Source organism: Alternaria infectoria (genome assembly GCF_024043175.1).
Source record: "Alternaria infectoria strain BMP 0036 chromosome Unknown scaffold_11, whole genome shotgun sequence".
NCBI lineage: Eukaryota > Fungi > Ascomycota > Dothideomycetes > Pleosporales > Pleosporaceae > Alternaria > Alternaria infectoria.
This window is the reverse complement of record NW_026250700.1, coordinates 848,665-874,518: the sequence shown is the minus strand read 5'-3', so window position 1 is coordinate 874,518 and position 25,854 is coordinate 848,665. Positions and strand designations below refer to the sequence as shown.

The 25,854-nt window shown below is 54.3% G+C and overlaps 10 protein-coding genes across 10 annotated transcripts; 5 read left to right on the top strand and 5 right to left on the bottom strand.

The window, feature by feature from the left end:
* Positions 1–193: 193 nt before the first annotated feature.
* J4E92_007157 (uncharacterized protein) lies at positions 194–2,647 on the bottom strand (the record flags this gene model as incomplete). Its single annotated transcript, XM_051498520.1, has 2 exons — positions 194–1,915; positions 1,967–2,647. 2 exons carry the CDS (start codon positions 2,645–2,647, stop codon positions 194–196), a joined length of 2,403 nt encoding a protein of 800 aa, XP_051351454.1.
* Positions 2,648–3,537: 890 nt separating this feature from the next.
* Positions 3,538–6,207, bottom strand: J4E92_007156 (uncharacterized protein; the record flags this gene model as incomplete). The annotated part of the gene is made up of 1 exon (XM_051498519.1): positions 3,538–6,207. One exon carries the CDS (start codon positions 6,205–6,207, stop codon positions 3,538–3,540), a length of 2,670 nt encoding a protein of 889 aa, XP_051351453.1.
* A 718-nt stretch (positions 6,208–6,925) lies between these two features.
* Positions 6,926–8,246, top strand: J4E92_007155 (uncharacterized protein; the record flags this gene model as incomplete). The annotated part of the gene is made up of 2 exons (XM_051498518.1): positions 6,926–7,715; positions 7,765–8,246. 2 exons carry the CDS (start codon positions 6,926–6,928, stop codon positions 8,244–8,246), a joined length of 1,272 nt encoding a protein of 423 aa, XP_051351452.1.
* A 516-nt stretch (positions 8,247–8,762) lies between these two features.
* On the top strand, positions 8,763–10,447 carry J4E92_007154 (uncharacterized protein; the record flags this gene model as incomplete). The annotated part of the gene is made up of 4 exons (XM_051498517.1): positions 8,763–8,943; positions 8,998–9,101; positions 9,150–9,221; positions 9,269–10,447. 4 exons carry the CDS (start codon positions 8,763–8,765, stop codon positions 10,445–10,447), a joined length of 1,536 nt encoding a protein of 511 aa, XP_051351451.1.
* Positions 10,448–10,767: 320 nt separating this feature from the next.
* J4E92_007153 (uncharacterized protein) lies at positions 10,768–11,281 on the bottom strand (the record flags this gene model as incomplete). The annotated part of the gene is made up of 3 exons (XM_051498516.1): positions 10,768–10,930; positions 11,020–11,186; positions 11,252–11,281. The coding sequence occupies 3 exons, from the start codon at positions 11,279–11,281 to the stop codon at positions 10,768–10,770; spliced, it is 360 nt and encodes a 119-aa protein (XP_051351450.1).
* A 463-nt stretch (positions 11,282–11,744) lies between these two features.
* J4E92_007152 (uncharacterized protein) lies at positions 11,745–12,865 on the top strand (the record flags this gene model as incomplete). Its single annotated transcript, XM_051498515.1, has 4 exons — positions 11,745–11,843; positions 11,895–12,081; positions 12,134–12,638; positions 12,685–12,865. The coding sequence occupies 4 exons, from the start codon at positions 11,745–11,747 to the stop codon at positions 12,863–12,865; spliced, it is 972 nt and encodes a 323-aa protein (XP_051351449.1).
* A 503-nt stretch (positions 12,866–13,368) lies between these two features.
* Positions 13,369–14,925, top strand: TUB1 (beta-tubulin; the record flags this gene model as incomplete). Its single annotated transcript, XM_051498514.1, has 4 exons — positions 13,369–13,380; positions 13,486–13,509; positions 13,562–13,684; positions 13,741–14,925. 4 exons carry the CDS (start codon positions 13,369–13,371, stop codon positions 14,923–14,925), a joined length of 1,344 nt encoding a protein of 447 aa, XP_051351448.1.
* Positions 14,926–15,150: 225 nt separating this feature from the next.
* Positions 15,151–16,922, bottom strand: J4E92_007150 (uncharacterized protein; the record flags this gene model as incomplete). Its single annotated transcript, XM_051498513.1, has 3 exons — positions 15,151–15,861; positions 15,918–16,026; positions 16,279–16,922. The coding sequence occupies 3 exons, from the start codon at positions 16,920–16,922 to the stop codon at positions 15,151–15,153; spliced, it is 1,464 nt and encodes a 487-aa protein (XP_051351447.1).
* A 1,335-nt stretch (positions 16,923–18,257) lies between these two features.
* J4E92_007149 (uncharacterized protein) lies at positions 18,258–19,261 on the bottom strand (the record flags this gene model as incomplete). Its single annotated transcript, XM_051498512.1, has 3 exons — positions 18,258–18,308; positions 18,357–18,680; positions 18,731–19,261. 3 exons carry the CDS (start codon positions 19,259–19,261, stop codon positions 18,258–18,260), a joined length of 906 nt encoding a protein of 301 aa, XP_051351446.1.
* A 2,461-nt stretch (positions 19,262–21,722) lies between these two features.
* On the top strand, positions 21,723–24,756 carry J4E92_007148 (uncharacterized protein; the record flags this gene model as incomplete). The annotated part of the gene is made up of 3 exons (XM_051498511.1): positions 21,723–22,328; positions 22,386–23,612; positions 23,665–24,756. The coding sequence occupies 3 exons, from the start codon at positions 21,723–21,725 to the stop codon at positions 24,754–24,756; spliced, it is 2,925 nt and encodes a 974-aa protein (XP_051351445.1).
* Between the last annotated feature and the right edge of the window lie 1,098 nt (positions 24,757–25,854).

Sequence of the window (25,854 nt, the reverse complement as noted above, 5' to 3'; positions counted from 1 at the left end):
TGCAAAAAGACACCGAAAATCTGCCAAAGCAAAGGAAATGGTGAAATCGAAAAGAAAGTGGGGGTTGTCCCAAATTACACATGATAGGGAGTAAGCTCGTAAAGGTGGAAACGAGTGACGCTAAACCGCTACAGTCGAGTTAGACATTACCGTAAGTCTGAGAAAGGAAAGTTCGAGGGCTAACTGCGGAGCATTAGAAGGATTGGTCATCGGCACCATCCTCGCCCTCGCCATTAAGTATTTTGCGGGCTTCGTCAAGTCTTCGTCGCCATGCCTTACGTTCGTAGGCATCGCCGTAGGTGTGCTGTAGGTTGGAGCACACGTTCTGGATACTCGCAGCCAGGCCGTAGATGAGCTGCGTCTCTTCTTCGCTGAGTGCCACCCGTGGCTCGTCTCTGGAGCCTTCAGTGAGGATGGAGTATATCCTCGAGGTTTGGAGTCCGCTGGCAAGCTCTCCAGGCGAAGACGAGCCACGTGATAGTGACCTCTGCGATGGAGACGAGCCATTAGCGCGTCGCATGTTGATTGCCGAATCAGAACGCAGAGAGAGGAGACCGTTCTGTGTCCCTGGGCGCGAGACAGATCGGTTCTGGTTCGACAGTATCTGCTGAGAGAACTGATCCATTTGCTCGTTCTCTTCTTCTTCATCGTCGTTTTGTTCTTCAGCAGCAGTAGCAAACGTGGCCACGGTTGAGACTGAGTCGACGCTGGGATTTCGCTGATGGAATGACGCTCTCTTCTCGCCAATGCCGAGTTCATCCGTTGTCTGGACAGCTGTCACGGGCCGCGTAGTTGCGGCAGAGGAGCCCGAACTAGTACTCGATCGGCGATCTTCCACGCTGTAGGTGCCCATTGCACTGTGCAAGAAGAAGGTCTCGTAGTCGAACGCATCTACACGGTCCTCGTGTCGCTCAGTGGCTGGCATCTCGTAGACGGCGTCCTCGTATACACTCTCCGGATCGGGGACGTCATCTCCATTGACCGAGACGAAGTCTGACTCCTCTGTCTCGTCCGCATCTTCCTCTTCGTATGCTTCCGGATCGTTTGATTCAGCCTCGGCCTGGTCGTATGGTTGGACAGAGTACGCGTGTCCGTTGGTTCCATTTAGTTTGCTGAAGTGCGTCACTAGCTTCTCACCGTGCTTCTGGGAGTTGGTGGTCGTGGCGGTCAAGGGTCGCTCCTGTTCTTCGTACGGGTCTGTCGTAATGCCCAAGCCAGCGTTTGTCGGTGTGCTTCTTGGATGCCATGTATCAGAAGACGTAAAGGGGCTCGGTGCGCGTAGGCTCTGTATGCTTCTGCGTCGGAGGTGGTCTTCCTGCGCCTTGAGCTTCAGACTAGAGATTCTACCCTTGAGATCGTTCATCTGGTCGCGGAGACCACTGGCTGCCGATGTGGAGCGATGCACCCTCTGTCCATCCTCATCCTCCGGCAAAGTCTCCAGTGCAGTTGGGGATCGTGAGCTCCTCGAGGCGGATCTTGCAGCATACTCGCGTTCGCTGCTGTTCCAGGTTGAGCGAGGATTGCGGAGGTGTTCCACACTTCGGGACTCTTTGATGGGGAAACGCCCCTGGCCGTAGCTTTCAGGCGACCATGGACCGCTGGTATGGCCGAATGCACTCGATGCGCGCTTGTTGGATGTAGTCCGGGTCAGGTACGAGTAGGAAGGCGTGAAAGGGAGTGGCACCGATGTCTCGCTCAAACCGCGTGCATGGCTGGGGCTACCGTTCGGGGTGAGGAGTGACTGGCGATAAGAGTTGATGCGCGGCGGAATCGGGCCCATGCCAGCATACAGTCGTCGGTCTCGGTCGCGACTGGCCGCTATATGCGAGGTCAAGTCGGAAGATGTGTTTCTTGAGTGGAACGTCGGTGAGACGACCAGTGATTCTCGCGCACCACGGAGGTTTCCTTCCATGACCTGTTCCCGTTAGCAATCGTCCGATGTGTGGCAGCATCAAGAAGCGCATACGTTCAGCCGCTTCTTCGCATTGGCCAGGATTATCTCTGCCCTCCTACTCAGCGCAGCCGACGAGTACGGGTCGTCTTCGTCGTCACTGCCGCTGGTGCGGTCCTCGTGCCACCGCTCGCTGCCCATGCCGTTGCCGGCGTCGCTGTCCCGGGTGTGGTGGTTGCGCTTTTCTTGCTCTTCGAGATCCACGCCGCTGTCCTCAAAGTTGTCGTGGCTGTCAAATCCCGGCCAGTGCTCAAAGTCCTCGCTGAATACCGAGCTGGAAGTAGGGCTGATCTTGTGCTGATCTTGCCCGTGCCACGTGCTGGGTGAATGGCGGCTCAGGGCATTCTGGATGGTGGGCGACGAAGCGAGGGCATCGTCACGGGCAGGCACGCTCTTAGTAGGCGCGTCTGAGTCGGGCATGTTGCGCAGCGTGGAGCGCGAGGACTGTGCTGATAGGGACGGGGATTTCGTCTGTTGCGAGGCGCGGCGCCGGCCCTGCGGTGCGGAACTTAATCTGACTCGGCTGGAGTTTGCGTGCCTATAGAGGTCGGACGGCGAGGGCGGGCGCTCAGCAACGGGCGGAGAGGCAGCGCGCTCGAAATCGGCCTCGAACGAAGGGAGGATCATGCCCGCATCGCTGAGGGTTGGCGAGCGTTGTCCATGGGGCGCAGGACGGGAAGCTGCAGCGACAGCCATGGCTACTGCAGTTGTCCAAATGGGTCGGCTACCTTAGCTTGGCTGCAGTAATGGGCATGTTCGGGGTCCGAGGTTTGGCGACGCGAGCTTCCTGAAAGATACAAGTCGGGCAGTGTAAGGGCAGGGAAATCAGGACTCGAGAAGTGAGAGACACCAGGCGCGTCTCTCTGATTTTCATAATTTCAGCGTGATTAGGCCTTTGGACACACGGCTGCATGGGCCAGCCGGCAACTGGAGGCGTCTTTAGGGGCATAGGCTAAGGGCCGACTGTTGGTGATCCCCGGCAAATTACCATCGCGGCCACGGGTGCGCTGTGCTGTGAGTGGCCGTCTCTCCTATCCGGCGTGGGCCCAAGTCGTCTACTGCAAGGGACGCCGGCTCTAATATACGCTATAGCGACGATCCCTGGTTCCTCACGGCGCGGGTACCTGTCGCCTCACACGATCACACCAAGGCATCGCGTCGCGGGCACATGCAATTCCCCGAAAGAAACACTGTGGAACGCTTCACGGACACGATACACAGACACGATACACAGACACGCGAAAGAATTCCTCTTTCGTTCCATGGTCGCCCAGACCAGCCATCGTCACCGCAGGCGTGCGCTGACCACGGGCTTGTCCTCATCAAGTAAGCATAGTCTGCACTTTATGGGGACACGGCGGCCTGAGCTTGGAAAGTGTGCGAGAGCATATATTTGAGCTTACTGCGCTGTGCTGGCCTCTTAGTAATTACCCAGGGGAATCATGAACCGTGTAACTACCATCGTCTCGTACGCCAACGCAAGTTCCAGAATGCTGTACACGCCGCCCAATGCTCCGATGCATGCCAATCAATCGTATGCTCGCTAATTCAGTGCCATCAATATGTAACAATCTCACGTAAGTATATCAAAATCCATCATCATCGTCGTTCCATCCCAAGGCGTCGTATATCGATGGCTCAGCATCATGCTTGTTTGCAAATGCGAGTGCGATCGGAGCAACCTTATTCGCTGTTGCAGACGCGGGCTTGGTAGGTGTGGCAGCAATCGCAGCAGGTGCGAATTGGGCGTCATTAGGAGGCGAACTTCCTGTAGGTTTGACAGGAGTTTCGAACACGTGTGATTGTGCAGGACCCCTGCCGTCAGAAGAAGACGCCGCCGCCTTCAATGGGGTTGCAAAGATCTTCCTCCTAACCGAGTCTGTAGAGAATGGTAGGCTGTTTGGCGCCTTGGACGGTGTCTCGGCAATACCGGACTGCGCTAGACTTCGAGCCGTCGAGTGGCGGTGGCCCGTTGCCGGCACCATTGTAGCTGGTGGACGGACTCCAGAGGACGGCACGCAGAACTCGCTGGAGGGGGGCGCTTCCGCTCCGGGAGGTCTAACGAACGGATCGTAATGGTGGTGGGTTGGCGTCTGCTCAACCAAATTCTTCGTCCTCCGCCCAGCCCGGGGTGTCGCTGACACCTGAACGTCTCTGATGGTCTTCCTCACAGTGACTGTTGGCTTCCTCGACTGTTTGGGCAAACCGAGACCACGTTGCTCGATTTCGGCAACATAGCCACCAGCAGCTAGTCCACGGTTGGGCTTCTTCAAAGCTAAAATAGCCTCTTGAAGATCTTCCTCCACACGTTGCTTGTGCTTTATCTTAGCTGATGCAGCGGCCGAAGGCTCAGCGAGATCAATCTGGCGACCCTGCAGATGCCGGATCTGGGACATCGATTGCCGAGCGCTCTTAGATGGACTGCGTCGGAAAGGTATGGCTGAGAGAGGTACCTCGCTGCCTTCTCGTTTGATGCCATCCAACAGCGCGGAATCAGTGGCAGATCGGCTCAGGGACGGTGTTATGCGCTCAGTCGTCCGTCCCGTGTTGTCGGTAGCGACCCGGGCCAGCGATCGCCGTGACTTCTTTGCCTCGGGTTCCTTCGAACTGCCGGATTTGCGTGAGGTGAGTGGTGGCCTGACAGCTTTGCGTTTTGTCGGTAAGCTATGTGTGGGCCCACCCAGCTTCTTATTCACCATGAGCGCCTGCTCTGGAAGTCGGTTGATGTAGAAGGGGATAATGACTTCGACGCAGAAGCTGTGCAGGCGATCGTTCGAATTGTTCCGTCCAGATCCATCGGGTCCGTCATGTTGTCGTGACGGCTTTTCATCAAAATCTAGTATACCTAGTTCTTCCGTAGCATGCCAGATGCAAAGCTTGTCCAGCAGCAGATCGAGTTGTAGGTTGATGTCATCAAGTTTGTTCTTGCGCTTCTTCGGCATCGGCTGCTCGGTCTGGGCTTGACTTCCGTCTGCGGTAGCTTGTTGCTCTGGTGGTTTCTGTGTGGAGAGCGTCTCTAGTGCAACGATTTCGAGCATGAGAATCAGTTGCGCAAGCGTCTCGCGAACCCGTAGATCTCCAATGCGCCTCTTGATACGCTGGTCTAGAGTCTCTGGAGCCGTACTGTCACCACTTGGCAATTCCGACTGCCACCACTTCCTGACGAATGCCTCCTCCTGTGGGTATACACCTTCCCGACTGAGTTTCATCTTTTTCTTCGACTTCTTCGGCTTGCTGACACTCGGGGCGTGCTCATCATCTGAGTAGCTTCCGGGTGGCATCTCTTTAATCAAGGACGGTAGTTTTTCGTGGTACTTCTTCTCGCTGGCCTTTGGACTCAGCAACATAGTTCTTAGGAATGTGACAAGTTCATGTGTAGGCGGTGCTCCTTCTTCAGCTGAAGTAAATGTATTCCGGATTCGAGTGATTGGGCCCTTCGCTAGGTATGCCAGTGAGGTTTTGGACATGTAAATTGCATCCAAGTATTGTTGGACGAGCAAGGCAAGTTGCTCTTGTGGCGATGGCGCGTCCGGCATAGGTTCTAGAGGGAATTCCGTAGAAGTCGTATCCAGGTATTCGCTCCTCGGGGCTTCTAAAACCAGGTCCGGTTGGTGTGCATGCTCGTTCTTTATCTCTGGTTGTGACTTGGGTCGCATCATCGTCATTCGCGCTCGTCTGGGTGGCAGGTCCACAGTGTGTGTCTCCACAGCGGCCTGTTGCCACCATTCTCCTTGTACGGCCGCATTAGTCTCTGGTCCGGGGCGTGTTTGCAGCTTCTGAAGATTTCTGGGGTCCCACAAGTCTGTGACATCTTTCTCTTTGAGCCAGCCCGCAAGCTTGCAGATACTATAGACGCGTGGCTTCACTCGCTCTATGGCGTATAGTAGATTCTTTGCCTCGAAGCGTGCGACGAGTATCTTGGGGCCTGCATGGTCTTGGCTATCAAATTCTCCATCCTCCAGTATATCGATGTGTGCCGCGAATAGGCTGTTTGGGGCGAAGTTGTCGTCGGCGGAAATGTCGAGGAAGGTCAGAGGCAGCTGTGAACGCCCAATTACTCGTACGGGTCTGAAGGTGGTGGGCTTGTTTTTGTACGGTGAGCCAGAGTGCTCTCTGATCGTGAACGGCTTGGTGAAGGCTCCGAGACCGCAGAGAGAGTCTCTCGTCTGCTTCGAGGGCAACGATGCCTTGGATTCGTCGCGTTTGGCGGCTAGTCGTAACAACTGCGTGGGCGTCTCAGAGGCTGAATGTAGCATTGTCTTCGTTTGCAATGCGTAGGTGGACATCGGAACTACGCATGGCTATCCGTGTCGTTTGTTGTGAGTGCTGGCGGTGCCTTCCTTAGCAGACGCGTTTCGGCAGTCGCGAATCACGAAGGGTCGTGCGCCCTCTCCTTCCGCGCCAAAACGTCATTCCCGCACCATCATCTCGATCGATCAGCCCGCGACTAGTTTTAGGACGATCCGGTTGTCATTTCATCACCAAGTGTTGTTTTAACTTTCCGATGTTCTGCTGCTGGGCCTGAGGACTAATTGCCTGCATCGAAAAAGATGGGAACCCAATGGCACGCGTTCACAACCGCGTGCAATGCTCACACGTGTATATGCCTATCAGCATTAATCAATGTATTGCGACATGCAGCCTACATTGTCCCCGGGGAACCAGGTACCCCTCTTTATCCTCATGGATTACCTGGACTTTACCATGTCCCCATGCGGTTGGTAACCAATAGATACGTAGCTAACGCGGAGGTCATGTTTCCCTCGGGCCCCTCAACAGACGGACGCGGGAAGGAACCATGGGACCTCCAAACGTTATTTCAGTGAAGCTCCTCGACTTCTTTCATCTCTAGGCGTAAGACTTCACGTTCGACTGACATATTTGTGAGAACAACAGCCCGCTACAATTTTTCACTATAGCCTCAGAAACCCTGCAGCCTCCGAGACGTCCCGAGGTCGTTGTTGTACCGTCCAGATGAGATTCATAGCGCTGGCGTTGGGATTTGCTCCCATCTCATTGGCATCAGACTATTTTGAGGTATCATCAGGAGACTATCATCCCTTCGCTCCCGGATATACCGTTGGTGCCTATCCCCAAGACTTCACACTCGTTGGCCCTCCTCTACAACCTATCCACGACTCCCAAAAGCCCTCCACCGGTCTAGCCGTCGATTCCGCGCACAACCTCTACCTAACATATCCTCGCAACTCGGGCCAGACACCAAGCAACGTGGTGGTTTGCACATCGTACAACGACGAAGAACCATGGCCGAATGCAGCTATCCAGAATTGCACCGCCGGTCAGGATCCGGCAACCTGCTTCATCAACGTTCAGAACATTGTTTTCGACGACCGGGGAAGGCTGTGGGTGGTTGACAGCGGAATTCCAGCCAACGCCAGCCCAGACACCAATGCGGTACTTGGAGGTGCAAAGCTCATGAGCTTCAATGAGACGACGGCAGAGCATCTTCAGACCTATGTGATACCCCAGGATCTATTGTCGCATCGGATGAATATGAACGACATGCGTGTCAATACGACTTTGGGTGGACGAGAAGGATATGCTTTCATCACTGATGCTAGCAAGAACAGCTCGTTACTAGCGGTGGATCTCGAGAACGGCAATGCGGTACGCAGACTGTTCAATACGAGTGTTGTTCGAGCAGACGAGAAGTACGTCGGGTCATATGGCGGCGAGCTCATCTACACCTGGAATGGCACACAAAAAGGTCATCTCACGACTGCCGCAGATGGCATCGCCTTGGGTACGTGAAATTGAGCTGATGTGTGCTCATGTCGCTGACGGAATCATAGCATCCGGCAACTTCTACTGGGGCGTTCTAGCCTCCCGTCGCTTTTATTACATCTCTCAGGAGATTCTAGTCGACCAAAGTTTGACAGACACTGAAGTCCTTGCTGCCGTACAGAATCCAGGCCAATGCGGTTCCGAGCAGGCTGGCTTTACCGCTGACGATCGCGGCCGAGTATACATCGCAGCGAGTGAACAGAACGCGATATACTACGTCGATACGCTGGGGTCTGAAACCAACATGACAGTCAACGGCAATGCGCCTGGAGGATCTGGTCTCATTCCACCGAATGACTATGTGGTAAAGACGTTGGTGAGGAACGCGATGATACAACATGCGGATTCTATGGCTATCTTGGATGGATGGCTGTACTTCAACACCAATCAGTTGACACTAGGTCCTGGGTTCCAGTACAACAACACAGATAAGAGGAGAGGCCCTTTCCGTAGTTTCAGGCTGTGGATCGGGAGGGGCCCAGCGGTGTAGCACGTATACTTGTACTTGCATTGGTGATCTGAGGTCGATGCAGTTGTAGCCGTAGCCTTACACTGGAGCTCCTGTATGTTGCGTAAGGAACAGCTTAGATGGGGTCGTTATCATTCTGTACAAACTCCCACCTCGTCATGCTCAGATGGTTGATGGCTGCTAGAGGAGTCTTCTCATCATGGTGTGCGTTTAGTGCCTCCTCGTTAAAGAGTCACGATGCCCCAAAGATGACACTTCATAATAGCAATCTTCTCATCTCATCCACCTGCAAAATACCAGTCGTTCCAAATTGTGAGGCTAAGTGCCGTTGTACCCACGAGATTGTGCACACGGACCCCTGTTTCCTTAACCCGCGAAACGCTATACCCCAAATCCGCTAGTGGCTTACCCCAGCTTCCACTTGTGTCATCGGCTGCGGTAACTGTCGGCTTTGGTCGTTCACAATACCAAACCTCGGCGGCAGTACATGAAGATGTTTCTTTCACAGAAAGAATCTGCACACAAATCACGCCCACCATGAAGTCATTCGCCAGCAGAGAAGCATCCCGCGTGTTTTCGCGCCCAAACCTCGCCCACCGCGCGTCAATTACTGCACCCAGGAATGCAAACATCCGCCTACACGAGCAGAGAAGAGGGTTCCGGGGGACAAAACGGCTATTGGTCGTCAAGCCTTACCTTTTGGCGGATATTGGAGAAGGTAAGTAGGCGAGTCAGAGATGCTGGTGGCTGCGGCTAATCATGCTGTGCCCAGGTATTACCGAATGCCAGGTTATCCAATGGTTCGTGAAGCCCGGCGCGCGCGTCGAGCAATTCGACCCTATCTGCGAAGTGCAGTCGGATAAAGCATCTGTCGAGGTACATGCCGTCTGGGACACAATCAGGGCGAGGACTAATTCCTGGCAGATCACCTCGCGATTCGATGGCATCATCAAGAAGTTGTACTACGAGGCGGATGACATGGCGAAGGTTGGAAAGGTAAGCTTGAAATCTGAAACGTACTACCAAATATGAGCTGATTCCAGAAGCCTCTAGTAGACATCGACATTCAAAGCGACATCTCTCCTGCCGACGAAGCCCTGCTCAACGGAGGATCAGGCAAACAAGACGACGAGGTCCTACTCACCGGAGGCGGCGGCACCCAAGAACAAAAAGCACAAAGTCCCACAGAGCCACAAGAACAGGGGATCGAGCTTGGGAGGAATGACACAAAGGCTGCGGCTGAAGACGTGCCTGGCTCAGATCAAAGCACGAGTCTACCATCCGAACCACCCACAACACAAAGACAGCCAGGCAAGCATGCGTCGCTCGCTACGCCAGCTGTGCGACATATGGTTAAGGAGCACAAGCTCAAGATCGAGGATGTAGAAGGCACAGGACGGGAGGGTCGTGTGCTCAAAGACGATGTACAACGGCACGTCGAATCGATGAAGCAAACCACTACAACACCATCGGCAACCTCGACCCCGGCCCCTATGAGCACACAACAAATGGAGGACCAAGTCAAGCAATTGACCCCAGTTCAGTCTGGCATGTTCAAGCAGATGACCAAATCTTTGTCCATCCCCCACTTCCTATACACCGACGCTGTAGACTTCAGCTCGCTCACGACACTCCGCAAAAAGTACAACACAGGCCGCGAAAAGCCAGAGCGGATAACGCCGCTGCCAATCATCATCAAGGCCGTATCGCTCACGCTCCAGCAATTCCCGCTACTCAACTCACATCTCGACACTACGACGAACCCGAACAAGCCACAAATCATACTAAAGGGAAGCCACAACATCGGCGTAGCAGTAGATTCGCCCGCGGGTCTCCTCGTCCCTGTCATCAAGAACGTCCAAAACCACAGCATCGCCTCGCTAGCCCAGGAGATCCAACGCCTCAGCTCGCTGGCACGCGCTGGCAAACTCTCATCCGCTGATCTCACTGGCGCGACCTTCACAGTCAGCAACATTGGTAGCATAGGCGGCGGTGCTGTGGCACCTGTCATCGTTGGACCTCAAGTTGGTATTTTGGGTATCGGTAAAGCGAGAGTGGTGCCGGCCTTTGGGGAGAACGATGAGCTGATCAAGAGGGAGGAGTGTGTGTTTAGCTGGAGTGCTGATCATAGGGTTGTGGATGGCGCATATGTAGCGAGGGCGGCGGAGGAGGTGAGGAAGTGCTTGGAGGGCGTTGAGGCGATGCTTGTTAGGATGCGGTAGGGGTGAGAAATAGATGCATGGTAAAAGCGAAATAAACACTTTACTTCTTACTTCCGCGACTATCGTCGCTCATTTCGTGGTGTAACTGGTCGTCAACGGTTCTAGTGGGTTGTGTATTATCAATATCGTATTGAATTTGTGGCTGTGTTACTACCAACTTCCTGCTATCATTTGTAAACTAGAAGCTGGTGTTCGTCATTGCCTTTGCAGAACTCGGTGGCAAGAGCAAACATCTGGGTTGACTCTTTCTAGTCTTCCTAACCCCTCATTCCGATTTTTCGAATCGATCTCATGACTATGACGGAACACCGACAGCACACTCAAGCCGCGCCCTTCAGCACCTGCTCAAGGCTGTTCTTGCTGTTCGTATACGTCTTCTCAAGGTAATCCTCCTTCTTATCCAGATTGGACATCTCCTTGTTCAACGCCTCACTCTCCTCCTGAAGCCTCTTTTGCACATCTGGAATAGGCGTGCAGACGAACCTGTTCATAGCAATCAGTCTCTGCATTTCATCTCATCCCACTTCCTCCCCCGCAGTCGCGAGGGGCAAATATCGAGACATGCAACTTACATCTTGCCCACACCCTCGTACACCTTTGTCTCTGCAGGCAGCGACGAGACTTCCGAGGAAGTGAGTTGCAGCATACGCCCCTCTCGCGTCCGGGCGGCTTTCTGTTGTTTGACAATGACGAGTTGTTGTTCGGCGAAGGCCTTCTTTTGGCTGATTTCTTGTAGGACCTGGGTGTTTGCCGCGTTAGATCCTAGCTCTTTCCTCTCATCAGTCACGGAACTTTATGACGCACCTTCTGCAAGGCCTCGTTTGACATGGACATGGTGGGCGGAGATTTGGTAAAGTTGACAATTGGCTCGTAGGTCTCGTGAGAGCGCTGCTTCTCAAGCTTTCTCGGTTCGGCAGTTGCGAGAGACCCTGGGCGGATGTGATTGGCTGTTTGGATTCACACCGAAAACTGCACCGCGAGCTTGCAGCCTCGTCAGCTCGGGAGCCAAGCGTTCCGACGTGTGCGGAAGGTATACGTCGGTGGCAGGAATGTGTACTGGGGGCGATTCCTTTCGCGCAGTAATCCTTACTGTTTGCCCACGTGTGGCGTGGTAGTCTGGCAGCCTATCGTTGGAGCATGGGCCTCTCGTGTCGCGGATTGTCGCTCTCCAGTCTTTCCTTCCGCAAAAGCCGGTGCTAGATACAAGCTTGATAGCGAAGTCAAACACCTGCAGTTTCTCTTTCCTCAACCTCTCACTTCTTTCTTTTTCTCTTTTCGGGATTTTCGTAGAGTGAAGATGGCCGCGTTCTTTTCCCGTCTGCCGTCGATACCGTACCCGCCTGAACAAGATGGGTTCTTCTCTCCGGTCACCTCTACGCTCGATTGGTGTGAAGAGGTTAGTTGGGAGGGTCATTGCGTTGAAGATGCGCATGCTAACCGTTTGAAGAATTATGTAGTCACGCAGTACTCTGCGGAGATTATCAACACGCTCACGAATCTGCTGTTCATGTACCTCGCTGCAAAAGGCATACGCAATTGCTTGAAGAATGGACACGATACAGTGTTTCTCGTGGCGTTTATTGGCTATCTACTCGTTGGAACTGGGAGTTTTCTCTTTCACGCGACATTGAAATGTATGTTCGCTGTTGATTTAAATGTTGACATGCAGTACCTGATCCATATTAGATCCTATGCAGCTGGTAGACGAGCTTTCGATGATCTACACGACTTGCTTGATGAACTTTGCGACGTTCTCTTATGGCAAGTCAAGGCTGTACTCTACGGTTCTTGCAATTGGACTTGTGTCCCTTGCCGCCTTCATCACACTCTACTACCACTTCGTCCAGGACCCCACCTTCCATCAGAACGCCTATGCGATTCTCACAGCGATTGTCCTGTTCCGCGCCATGTATGTAATGGAGGTGAACATCCGCCCGCGGTTCAAGTCCAAGGAGAGGGAAGCAGCGAACCCGCGGCCGCACGGAGGTGTAAAGGCGGTACAAGAGAAAGAAGACGTGCGCGACCAGGAAATTCTCAGTAAGATGTGGCAGATGATTGCATTTGGCCTCAGCATCTTCCTGGGGGGCTTTGCTGTCTGGCACCTCGACAACGTGCATTGCTCGCAGTTGATTCAGTGGCGGAGGGAGATTGGTATGCCCTGGGGTTTCGTGCTCGAGGGTCATGGCTGGTGGTGAGTATTGCATTCATCTTAGGAAGACGAAAGCTCACAAAAGCAGGCATCTCATGACGGGAACTGGAGCTTACTACTACATTGTATGGGGCGTATGGCTGCGACACTGCCTCAACTACAGGCAGGACGAGTATGAGCTCTACTGGCCCAACTTCTGGACGATGCCGCAGGTTGTCAAGCGACAGGCTGGTGGTCATGCAAATGGCTCAACGAAGAAGGAGCTATAGGCGGTGACGACGTGGAGTCTTGGGCAGGATTAGGTTCGCGTGTCAGGGAGGATTTATGCATGTGCTTTGCAAGATCAGCGTTGTGCGGTGTTCCGCGCTGCGAACGACGATGCGGATAGGCGAATTTGATAGGAGATGGGATGGGAACAACAAGTCCGCAACCGCCTCCAGTAGCACGTCTATCACGACATGAAACCAGCCAGTAATACAGGATACTGCAAAGCGACGAAGCCATTCGACAGCAGCGACTTGTGCCTTGCTAGTGCAGCTGTACATGTTCATGACTAGCCCCTTCAGCCGGCAGGCACCAGCTTTGGCGCGTTGTTAGTAAATAGCTCTAGCGCCGACGGCCCGTGCAGACGACCCACAGAGATCTTTAACGCACTCACCGCTTCTGCTCCTCCTGCTCTCCACACCAGCACCACCACCAGCGACCAGCCATAACCCAGCTCCTCGCATCTTCACCTCTCCAGCTTCCATATTCCTCGCCCCCAACCGCCAACATGCGTGAGATTGTACGTATCGCCCGCACTGCCGCCTAGTCGTGGCGCGTCGCTGCCCCGCGCCGAGACTCAGGGACAACACAAAGAACAACAGCTAACGACGTTTCTCTGCCACAGGTTCACCTTCAGACCGGTCAATGCGTAAGTTTTGATATCGCTCCTCTGTGTACAGACGACAGCTAACAATCTCCAGGGTAACCAAATCGGTGCCGCCTTCTGGCAGACCATCTCCGGCGAGCATGGCCTCGACGGCTCCGGTGTCTACAACGGCACCTCGGACCTGCAGCTCGAGCGCATGAATGTCTACTTCAACGAAGTGCGTCCCTCGATTACGCTTTTGGCAGATAAAAGACCAATACTGATCTACAGCAGGCGTCCAACAACAAGTTCGTGCCCCGTGCCGTCCTCGTTGACCTCGAGCCCGGTACCATGGACGCCGTCCGCGCCGGCCCCTTCGGCCAGCTGTTCCGCCCCGACAACTTCGTCTTCGGCCAGTCTGGTGCTGGTAACAACTGGGCAAAGGGTCACTACACCGAGGGTGCCGAGCTCGTCGACCAGGTCCTCGACGTCGTGCGCCGCGAGGCCGAGGGCTGCGACTGCCTCCAGGGTTTCCAGATCACCCACTCCCTCGGAGGTGGTACTGGTGCCGGTATGGGCACGCTCCTCATCTCCAAGATCCGTGAGGAGTTCCCCGACCGCATGATGGCCACCTACTCCGTCGTGCCCTCCCCCAAGGTCTCCGACACCGTTGTCGAGCCCTACAACGCCACACTCTCCATCCACCAGCTGGTTGAGAACTCCGACGAGACCTTCTGCATTGACAACGAGGCTCTCTACGACATCTGCATGCGCACCCTCAAGCTGAACAACCCCTCGTACGGCGACCTGAACCACCTCGTCTCCGCCGTCATGTCGGGTGTCACCACCTGCCTGCGTTTCCCTGGTCAGCTCAACTCTGACCTGAGGAAGTTGGCCGTCAACATGGTTCCCTTCCCCCGTCTCCACTTCTTCATGGTCGGATTCGCTCCCCTCACCAGCCGCGGCGCGCACTCCTTCCGCGCCGTCACCGTTCCCGAGCTCACCCAGCAGATGTTCGACCCCAAGAACATGATGGCTGCGTCCGACTTCCGCAACGGTCGCTACCTGACCTGCTCCGCCTACTTCCGTGGTAAGGTCTCCATGAAGGAGGTCGAGGACCAGATGCGCAACGTCCAGAACAAGAACTCCTCCTACTTCGTTGAGTGGATCCCCAACAACGTCCAGACCGCCCTCTGCTCCATCCCTCCCCGCGGCCTCAAGATGTCCTCCACCTTCGTCGGTAACTCGACCTCCATCCAGGAGCTGTTCAAGCGTGTCGGTGACCAGTTCACTGCCATGTTCAGGCGCAAGGCTTTCTTGCATTGGTACACTGGTGAGGGTATGGACGAGATGGAGTTCACCGAGGCTGAGTCCAACATGAACGACTTGGTCTCCGAGTACCAGCAATACCAGGAGGCTTCCGTCTCCGAGGGTGAGGACGAGTACGACGAGGAGGCTCCTCTCGAGGCTGAGGAGTAAGCTGGTCATGGCTGACGTCCCGCTGGACTTGGTTGTTGGAATATTTCACGTGTGGACATGAGCGTTGTAATTCGATTCGTACTTTGAGCGACCTGGCTGTGATCAGACATGTTGCGAAAGTGACTAGACAGACATGACAGGCGCCTCAGCTTCTTGTTAGCGAAAAGATGCTATAATCAGATATTGTCCACTCAACAGTGTATCGTGTGTACTATTTATGTCCTACTAATCTCCTTCGCCATGTTCTCTCAGGTGTTCCAGGTAACCTACGAGCCTCTTCTTGATAATCACACCCACCAGTTGTCCAGTGCCCTCTTTGGTCACCATAAGATATCTCAGACCCAACTTGGAGAACACCTCGACAGCATATTCCAGAGGCGCTTTCGCGCAGATGCTCAATGGTGTCCGATCCACAAATGGCGTCAAATCCATCTCCAAGCTCATGGGACTCGCCGGCTCATCGATCTCCTGGCCTAGCAACCTGACCTGAACATCGTCTTCCTGCGTCGACACAAGCACACCAGGAACGAGGTTCGTCAATCCAAATTCAAGCTCCGACTGCGATATATACCCTTGGAGCACTTCAATCCCACCATGATTCTTCTGCACGAGTACAAGACCCGCGTCCATGAGACCCCTTTCTCTCAACGCATCCAGCTTCTCTTTCAACAGAGTCAAAGGTACTTTGTTGCTTGTAGGTACGTGAACGGTTATGTCAGCCATGGTGCGCTGAGGAGGGATCAGGACCTCGACGCAGGCTTTGTGGCTGCGGACGATGGAGAGAGCGGTGTCTGGGTCGAGGAAAGGGTGGGAGAGTAGGGATTGAGCGAGGTCGTAGACGCCTTCCGAGGAGATTGCGTCGGCGACCCATTTCGCGGTTAGGATGGCGAGCATAGACGGGATGGTGTATGAGAGCTGGCCTGTGAGTTCGAACATCTAGATGGGTTAGTCGACGATGACCACTGGCAGAAATTGGAGATGAAGGGACTTACGATGACAGCAAGGGAAATAGTCATCCGAGATACACCAGCCAGGAACGCAGCAGCACCCACCATGGCGAAGATGCCCGGACTGATTGAACCGATAGCCTGACCTACCAGCCTCCCAAAAAAGGCACCAGCATCTAGCGCTGGAATAATAACCCCAGACGGAACCTTGATCCCAAAAGTAATAGTAGTAAGAACAAGTTTAGCCAACGTCCCATACGTCAACCAACCCACATACTCCCAATCCGTCGTCCCGGCCTCCATAGCAACCTTCTCATTCCGACAAACCCAAGACGCACTCGACCTATCCTCCCCACAATCCACCAACAAATTCTTAATAATAACATCCCCCGGTTCCCTTGTCAACGGATTAGGATACTGAACCAACGCCGTCGCCAGCACCACCAACGCAACCTCCAACACTGGATACCTCTTAATAACGCCAAAAGCCCTGAACCACTTCGACCACAGGAAATTGAATTTGCAGAACAAGCCTCCGAAGATGCCGCCCGCTACACCCAAGAGGATGAAAACGAAGTAGTGAATAGCGTTGTACTCGTCCCCAAACCGCGATTCAAAAAGCACTAATTTGCCCGTGCCGGTTGGATTGAGTTCCTTAAGCACCATCGCCGCAGTAAGACTACACAAGAACGCCCTCCACAGCACTTTCCTAGGAAAGTACGTACTAATCTCCTCGTAACTAAACAGCACGCCTCCGATCGGCGCGCCGAACGCTACTGACAGTCCCGCTGAGCATGCCGCGCTGAGCAGCTCCCGCATCTTGCGGCCATTGGATGCGTATTTGGGTATCAAGCGGCCGGTTAGGTGGCCGATGCAGGTGGAGATGTGGACAAAGGGACCTTCTTTTCCTAGACAGAGGGATGAGGATACGGCGAAGATTGCGCCGAGGGATTTTACGATTAGCACGGGGAGGGAGAGGAGGGATGGGATGGAGAAACCGGAGAGGATGGTTTTTATTTCGGGGATGCCGGAGCCGGAGGCTAGGTACATTGTTTTGCCTTGGGCGGTTGGTGTGGTTGGTGGGCTTGAGGAGGGGGAGGTGGAAGACGTAGGATGGCCGTTGCTCGCATTTTTCGTTGGCTGGGAGGATGAGGTCGATGGGAGGGTAGACCGAGTCAACATGGTTAAACTCGAACTTATAATGCCGAAGGCCATCGCCATGGCCACGTAGATTGCAAAACTGCTCTTGTAATCATGGCTCCAGACTTTCCAGTCCGCACACTCTTCTGCCCCTTCGTTCGTCAACAACCCTATAAATGAACTCTTCTCAGCAGCGACGCAGCAATTCTCTCTGTTCCGCAAGAAATGGCCAGAGCAATATCCGATTTTCCAGTCCGAAACAGTCACGACGGCGACATCGACAAGGAAAGCGATACATGCCGTCAGTGCGCCGATTACCACGACAGCGAGCCAGCCCGAGGAAGCGTCGAGGAGGGTGATCAGTTTGTAGCGCAGACCAGGGTGGGAGTGGAGGGCGCGGTAGCGGTAGGAGTCTTTAACCTGGATTTGCGTTAGCAGACTTACAGAGGGTGGTTGAAATTGACGAGAGATGTTAGTACCAAGTCGTGTAGCCAGTCAATGGTGGTGTAATCATTATATGGTAGTCGTTCTCCAACTGGGCTTTCTGCTAACTGCTGTTCTTCTTTCGTCACCGTGGACGCGATGATTGAGGAAGCTTCTTCATCTTGTTCGTGTTGAAGATGGGATAGTCGGGCTTGGTGGAGGAGAGGAGTACGTTCGTGTCCGTTTTCTTCGTCAGAAGCCATGGCTGTAAATTTGAATGAGGTATCAAGGAGAGTAAACAGAAGACATCATTACGCGGATAACTGAGGTACATATCGAAAGCTTCTATGTGGCTTATCCAATGACGCAGACAAGCCTATCCCAAACGCACGCTTATCTGCCGCGGAAATAGATCTACTCGCAAAGCCTGGGGTAAACGTTGTGGGATGGGATGATTGCTGGGCTTGGCTGGGGGTGGTAGAGATAAGGAAAGCACGCTAGATGATTGGTGCGCAATGTCACTTCCTGTGCAACTACACCAACTCTCAATACTCGCGATTGCATTAGAATAAACCACAATCGCAGAAGAAGCATTGCAGTACTCTGAGAAACTACGTGGACATGTCTCTGTTACAGGAATCTTACCATTTCCAACCTTGAACCCACCGCCTTGAACCAGAACACCAGGTGGGGTCCAATATCCAGACTGAACATACACGGTATCATGGAGGCCCAAATCATGACTGACAAAGGAAATCGATGCGGCTCTGAGTAGAGAGGTGATGGAGAAGCAGTCGCTACAAGCGATTGCCGCTAGACGTATTATGCGGATGCCGCAGCGTTCTTCTGAGCAGCGTAGGCGTCTGTGTATTTCTATGGATATGTTAGAGCCTGTATCAACGTCGCATTTGTTATGCATACCTTCTTCTCAGCAGCGCCCAAAGACTTCCACTCCTGGGAGATGAGTTTCATAGCCTCGAGAGGGGAAATGTTCTTGAAGTCTCCGGAGGCAAACCTTTCTTTGACAAAGGCGGCATAGGCGGGTATCACTTTGTTCACATGACGCTCATCGACAAGCTTGGCAGTATGAGCAGGAGCCTTCTTCTTTTCACTCGCATAGATCCTCCGTAACTGGGCACGTGCGTTGTTCGCAATGCGGATCTGGTCGGGAGTGTAGGCCTTGAGCCATGCGTCGTATTCGGCTCTTCTAGCGACAGTCCTCTCGCTTGCGAGGTGGTTGTAGTGCTTCAGACAGTTAGTATAGTGCGATGCACTGTGAGGCGGACAGGGCTTACCTCAAGCTCAGCGGGGGTCAACTTCTGGAACTCGGCCGTAGCAGCCGGAAGTTGCCCAGTCTTTTGGCCCGGAACACCAGCCAGCTTTTCAGCTAAGAAGACATGGAGAGCAGACAATGACCTGCGGCTCACGGGTTCCTTGAGTGCCTTGGCGCGTAGCTCTCTGAGCTTGACCTTTTGTTGTTCTTCGGGCGTCAAGACCTTCTTGACGCGCTTCTTAGGCGCGGGCTTCTTCGCGGCCGGCTTCTTTGCCTTCTTCTTGGGCGCCGCCTTCTTTGCTGCGGGCTTCTTCTTGGGAGCCGCCTTCTTTGCTGTTGTGGCCGTCTTCTTGGGCGCAGGCTTCTTAGCGGCGGCTGTCTTGACCGCCTTCTTCACTGTCGCCGTGGGCTTGGTGGCGCGCGTAGTTGTAGCATACGACCGACGGTTCTGGAGGGCAGAGGCAAAGGCGCGTGAGAGGGCGCGCGCATGTGGGTGCTGGGCGGCATTGCGGGCGAGGAGGGCGCGGCCGAGGGTGCGGGCGAGCTGCGGCATGTCGTGTGGGGAGGCCCTGGGGGCGTCGGCTGCCAAGCGGCAGAGTGCGCCGGCCAGCATCGTGAGAATTCTTGGGCGTGTCGTCGGGGCGCGTGGTGGAGGAATTGACGAGCAGCGGCGCAGCTCTGGGCGGGCAATTGACGGGGTGTTTAGGCGTTGCAGCGTCGGCGGTGTAACGAGAGGTTGGGAGCTAGAGAGACTAGCAGGAACGTCATCTAAGGAGGGCGTAGTCAGGCACGCTCTGCAGAAGCATCCTCTACCCCACCATCGCGAAGTCACTGTGCCATCACCGTCGCCAATGTCAATGCGCCAGGGGCCACATATCTTTTTTCAAGCTACGGCCAGGTCTCATGTATATACAGTCTATTGCGCAAACATGCACGCTCAACACATCGCATTTATATCAACTACTTGCTTATATCACCTTGTAACTGTTGGCATGTTAGCGAATGATCTGCATGGTGACTGAAAAGCTCATACCTCCACGGGTGGTCCTCGTCGCCGTACTGGATGGCCTCCATCCAGTCCTTCATCTGCTGTGCAATTGGGCCGGCTTCGACGTGGTCTTCGAGCCCGCAGTCAACAAGCTGTCCCTTCCAGCTGATCTTGCGCACCGGAGCGACAATGGCAGCAGTGCCTGCACCGAAGATCTCCATCATGCGTCCCTCGTTGGCAGCGTCGGCCACCTCCTTCATGGTGAACTTGCGCTCCGATACGGTCCAGCCCTTGGGCACCAGACGTTCCCGCGCAAGCTCGAGGATTGAGTCTCGCGTTACTCCCTCAAGAATAGTTCCGTCGAGAGGCGCAGTGAGCAATTCTGGCTTTCCAGTCTCCTTGTTCTTGATAGCGGCAAACAGGTTCATGGTGCCGACCTCGGTGATGAACTCTTCCTCGCCAAACAGCCACAGATTCTGGTGGAATCCGCGGCTTGCAGCCTGCATCTGCGGGACGATGCAAGGTGCGTAGTTGGCACCAAGCTTCTTGTCTCCAACACCTCCAGGCCACGCGCGCACAGCGTAGTCTGTAGCCTCGAGCGAGATAGCCTTGAATCCGGTTGGGTAGTATGGGCCGACGGGGGAAGCGATCACGTAGAGTAGTGCAGACGCGGGAGGGCCGACGCCGAGGGTGCGCTGAGTGCCGATCATCGTCGGGCGCAGGTAGAGAGAGTAGCCTCGCGCACTGGTACGGTCAGAGTGTGTTTTAGCCAACAGAGGATTCGGACTGAACGTACTCGGGAACGAAACGCTCATCCTCCTTCACAAACTTGCCAATGAGCTCGATCAAAGCATCGGGGTCGAAAGTGGGCAACGCAATTCGCGCCGATGACTTGTTCAACCTGGCCATGTTCTTGTCCGGCCTGAACAGTCTGATGTTGCCGTTCTTGTCCTTGTAGGCCTTCATGCCCTCGAAGCACTCAAACGCATAGTGGAAGACGCACGTCGCGGGGTCGAGACTGAGGTTCTGGTAGGGGGTAATGCGTGCTGGCAGCCATCCTTCTGTTGCTGTCCATTCGAGCGATAGCATGTGATCTTGAGTACGTGTTAGATGTGAAGTTTGGTGCCATTGGAGCTGTTACCAGAGAAGTTGCGGCCAAAGACAAGTTCTTCATGCGGCAGCAGGTCTTTTGGCGTCGTCGTCTTGGTTATGGAGAGCTTGGTCGGGTCGATATCTTGTATCTTCTCGCCAACAGACTTGTCAGCACGAATGCTATAGGGTCGCTGGGTCCGACATCGCAGCGACGCACTGAGCGGTGCTACAGGCGAACGGAAGGCGCCACGGGACAGGCAAGAGAGCAATCGTGAAGACCGCTGCGGAAGCATTGTGAGGGATGCAGTGCAAGCGGAGAGGGTGGGGCGGGAGGAGAGTTGGTGCAGGTGGTGGATTCCAGAGTAATAATTATTTTGGGCTACAAGACCGAAGCTGACCGCAGCCTGGAGATATCGGACCTCGCGACACAGTCGCGACAGTCACCTCCGATCGCGCACTGCACCAGCCACCGAACAGGCAATCGTAGGGCGCGAACGACATCTGAATCATCGTCAGCGCGGATATCTGAGGTTATTCGCGTGCTTGGTATCTTGGCCGTTGCTGCATTCCCACTGCCCATGTGTGCTGCGTGCGCTCACGTCATGCAAGGCGGGAGACTAGAGGCGGCCCTGGCATCCATGGATCCTTCTCCACAGCTCGCGTGGGGGAACTAACATTTGGCTTCGTCTATCAATTGACTTTCGGGGCTCCGCCATCGTACCGACGAGTCTAGACATTGCGCGACTCCCTGGTGATTCTCCCAAGACATTTCGCGGAAAGAGCGACCCGAATGTCTTGATCCTCTCGGCAGTTCCAGCTGGCTGTCTCAGATCTCACGCGCATACCAACACTGCCCACGCCAAACATCACAGTCCATGACGCCCTCGCTCGACTCCCACAGTATCGCCGCGCGCGCGAATAGACCACCCGCACCATGTTTTCCAACGCCCTAAAGTCCTTCACTTCCAACATCTCGAGCAACTACACCCTCAGCCCCCAGCCCACGTCGTATTCAGGGCCATGGAAGATATACGACGCGAAGAAGAAGTCGACGGGGAAGGCGGCATCTGTCTTTGTGTTCGAGAAGAAGTCGTTGGAACCACCAGCTGGCGCAGGCTTCGGTGGACGCTCAGCGGCTTCGGGACTCAAACGCGCGCATGAGGAGGTCGTGGAGAGGCTCAAGAAAGAGGCCAGTTCTCTAGCTCGGTTACGGCATCCAAGTGTACTGGAGCTGGCTGAACCAGTCGAGGAGACTCGTGGCGGCGGCCTCATGTTGGCGACAGAACCCGTCACCGCATCGCTCGCTGGCTTGTTGCAAGAAAAAGACGAGCAGGAGAAGGCAGGCGGTGTTGGTGGACGCCGCAGCCGATACGTTATCGAAGAAGCCGATGGCCAGAAGCGAAGACGCGAGCTCGAAATCGACGAACTCGAGATACAGAAAGGGCTGTTACAAATCGCAAAGGGCTTAGAGTTTCTGCACGAGAGCGCTGGACTGGTGCATGCGAATTTGACCCCAGACGCCATCTTCATCAACGCTAAAGTAGGTAGCCACAATGCTACTCCATCTCTACCAACACTTTGCTGATCACCGTGACAGTCTGATTGGAAAATCTCAGGTCTTGGTTTCTCAACACCTCCAGAGAACTCGACGAAGCCCACCTCCGTTACGCCCATCTCGCTCTCAGAAGTCCTCAACTACGACGCTCGCCTGCCACGACACGTTCAGCTGAACATAGACTACTCTTCGCCCGACTTCGTCATGGACAACAACATAACTCCTGCGGCAGACATGTTCAGTCTGGGTATGCTCATCATTGCACTGTACAACTCGCCGCACAAGAGTCCGTTGGACTTCAATGGTAGTTCCTCTTCCTACAAGCGGGCGTTTTCTTCGTCTTCCTCGGTTCCAAGTAAGACGAACAACTTCATGTCTTCACAGCCGTTACCGCGAGACGTCGTCAACGGCGTTCTAGATCGCTTGATAACCCGGCGGCCGGCGTCGCGCATGGATGCACGAGAGTTTCAACAAGCACAGTACTTCGACAACATCTTAGTATCCACGATCCGCTTCCTTGACGGACTCCCTGGGAAGACACCCAATGAGAAATCACAATTCATGCGTGGTCTGCCGCGTATCTTGAACCAGTTTCCCAAGTCGGTACTTGACAAAAAGATACTACCTGCCCTACTCGAGGAGATGAAGGATCGGGAGCTTCTCACTCTGATACTTCAAAACGTCTTCAAGATCATCACTATGCTTCCATCTGGCAAGCGAGCATTTACCGAGAAGGTGATACCTAAGCTGCGAGAGACATTCTTGAGTGCCCCGGCTGCGAACCCGAAAGCCCCAGCTCAGGAGAGGGACAGCCTGAAAGAAGCTGGCCTTATGGTGCTTCTTGAGAACATGCAGATCGCTGCTGACAACTCGAGCGGTAAAGAGTTCAAAGATGATATCCTTCCAATCATTAACCATGCGCTCGAATCGCCTACTCATTCGCTAGTCGATGCAGCTCTGCGCACGCTGCCTATTGTTTTGCCGATACTAGACTTTTCAACTGTCAAGAACGAGCTGTTCCCTGTGATTGCCAGCATCTTTGCAAAGACCAGCAGTATGGGTATCAAGATTCGCGGTCTAGAGGCTTTCAAGACACTTTGTGGTGGAGGAAACGATCAGCAGGATGACTTTCAAAGTGATGGCCTTACTGGAGTGGTAGCAGCACCCAAGGCGAAGAGCTCGAATGTCTCAATTCTCGACAAGTACACTATTCAAGAGAAGATTGTACCGCTACTGCGTGCCATCAAGACGAAGGAGCCTGCCGTTATGGTACGTCAATACAAACGAACAAGCCATAAACAACCTGCTAACACATTGACAGATGGCAGCACTCGACGTCTTCAAGGCTATCAGCCACCAAGTTGACAGTGACTTCCTCGCTATGGATGTACTCCCCATCTTGTGGTCGTTCAGTTTAGGACCGCTGCTCAATCTGCAGCAGTTCCAAGCGTATATGAACCTCATCAAGACGACGTCTGCTCGTGTCGAAAACGAACAGACGCGCAAACTCCAAGAGCTCGGCGCGAACGGGTCCACAGCAACTACACGTAACGAGTTCATGTCCTTTGGCGGTCCATCGGCGACCAACGGCTTCGATACTAGCAACGGGAACGGAGACACGGATTTCGAAGCGCTTGTACGAGGAGGACAGCAAGGGTCATCGGGAGGCACAGACATGCTAGGTGGAGACCCATGGGCGAACGCATCCGCATCAGCTACATCCTCCACCATCCTCCCCTCGCGCCCATCCACCAACCGAACAAGATCCAACAACGCATCTCCCGCTCCAACCTTCTCGTGGTCCACGCCGCCCGTCTCCCCACCACCAAACACCAATCTCGGCGCCCCGAAACCACAGGGCAGGGCCATCACCCCAGACAACACACTAAACACGCTCAACTCCTCGTTTCCCGCTCTTAGCGCTGCAAACCCAGGCATCGGTAGCTCATCATTCACACAACAACAGGCAATCCGACCAGCCATGAGCATGAACAACATGGTATCGCCCACAACCACAACACCCTCCTACACAAACCCCACACAGAGCGGAGGCATCGACTGGAGCAAAGCAAGTGGTGGCACCTCCATGTCATCCTCAAACACTTGGGGCAACAACACAAACACAGCGAATTCGCTATCGAGTTTCCCTTCTATAGCTCCACCGCCCTCACAGTCACGCACGCAATCTCCTTATTCTTCGTTTAGCATTGCGCCTCCGCCGGCTAAGCCAGCGGGTACGGGGTCTTTTGGTATTGCGCCGCCGCCGATGGGGGGTCGGACGGCGAGTGCAGGGGGTGGGATGGGGATGGGGATGAATAGTATGGCGAGTTTGAGGGCGCAGACGCAGAGTCAGCAGCAGCAGCAGAACCAGCAACAGATGAATTGGGGTAGTGGAGGGGATAGTTTGATCTGAGAGGATTGTAGATGTGCGTGTGGATGTGGGAACGGAAAGAGTGGTCTTTTGTGGCGTATTAGCGGGCGTCCGGTTTTCTGGAGGTATGGTAGATCATGCGAGAGATGGTACAAGTGATACAAGGTATTCGCTAGAAAATATCGAACAAACGGATATCAAGCCGCTGTACACCTTCAACTGCCGCGTACGGGAAGCAGCCGGAAAACCATGTTCATTCTTGCGCGCCACCCTATTCCTTAGTCTGAAGACCGCGTGGTGGCTACTCGTACTCTAGACACGACAGCCCTTTTCTCCACGTATCTAGCCCATGTCCTACTCACGACTATGCTCGACGGCTCCAACGACTATCTCAAGAACCACGTGCCAGTGGCGTTTCAACGGCGCAACGCGTCATCATCAACTGGCTAATAGGGTACCACGGAATGAGCCGTCAACGGTTCTTTGCTTAAGCGCTTGGGTTACTTCGGGCAGATGTTAGTTTCTGACGGGTTGTTATGATGCAGAGGAGTTGTGTTGCAAGAATCAGTGAGCTATCCTTTCGTCCTTGGACGATAAGACGCAACCTTGGAAGCGTTCTCGGGTTTGTCGTTGGGTCCGTGTCCTTCGTAGGAGCTTCTGAAAGAGCGAGCGACTGCGGAGGAGACTGTGTTGTGAATGACCGAATCGATGTCTCGCACGCCGTGGAGCGAGCTGTTCTTGGCTTGTCGATTGGGTATTCGGTTGGGTTATGGACTCGAGCACCTCTTGTGGAAGTGATACACGGATAATATACGAGAGCTTCACTGAATCTGGGGTGTCTATCATGTCGCTCCCTTATCTCACCCGAGCGCAGCCTTCCGGTCTATATCAATAGTGTACGCGACTGTCCACGCGCACGAGGCAGGGTTTCCTCTCCAGCTGCCAAGTCGAGATCAGCAATGCGCATAAGCCATGCAGCGCCCAGGACAACAATATGGACGATCACGCAATCTTGCGTGCGCTTTCGCTCTCGCTACATAGTCGTAAGGCCAACCGTCTGGCAAATTCAGCGTCAAGACGTACGATGCTGCAGGGCATTGTTTCGGAGTACGATAGTCGGGAGCGTCCACGGCTGTCTAG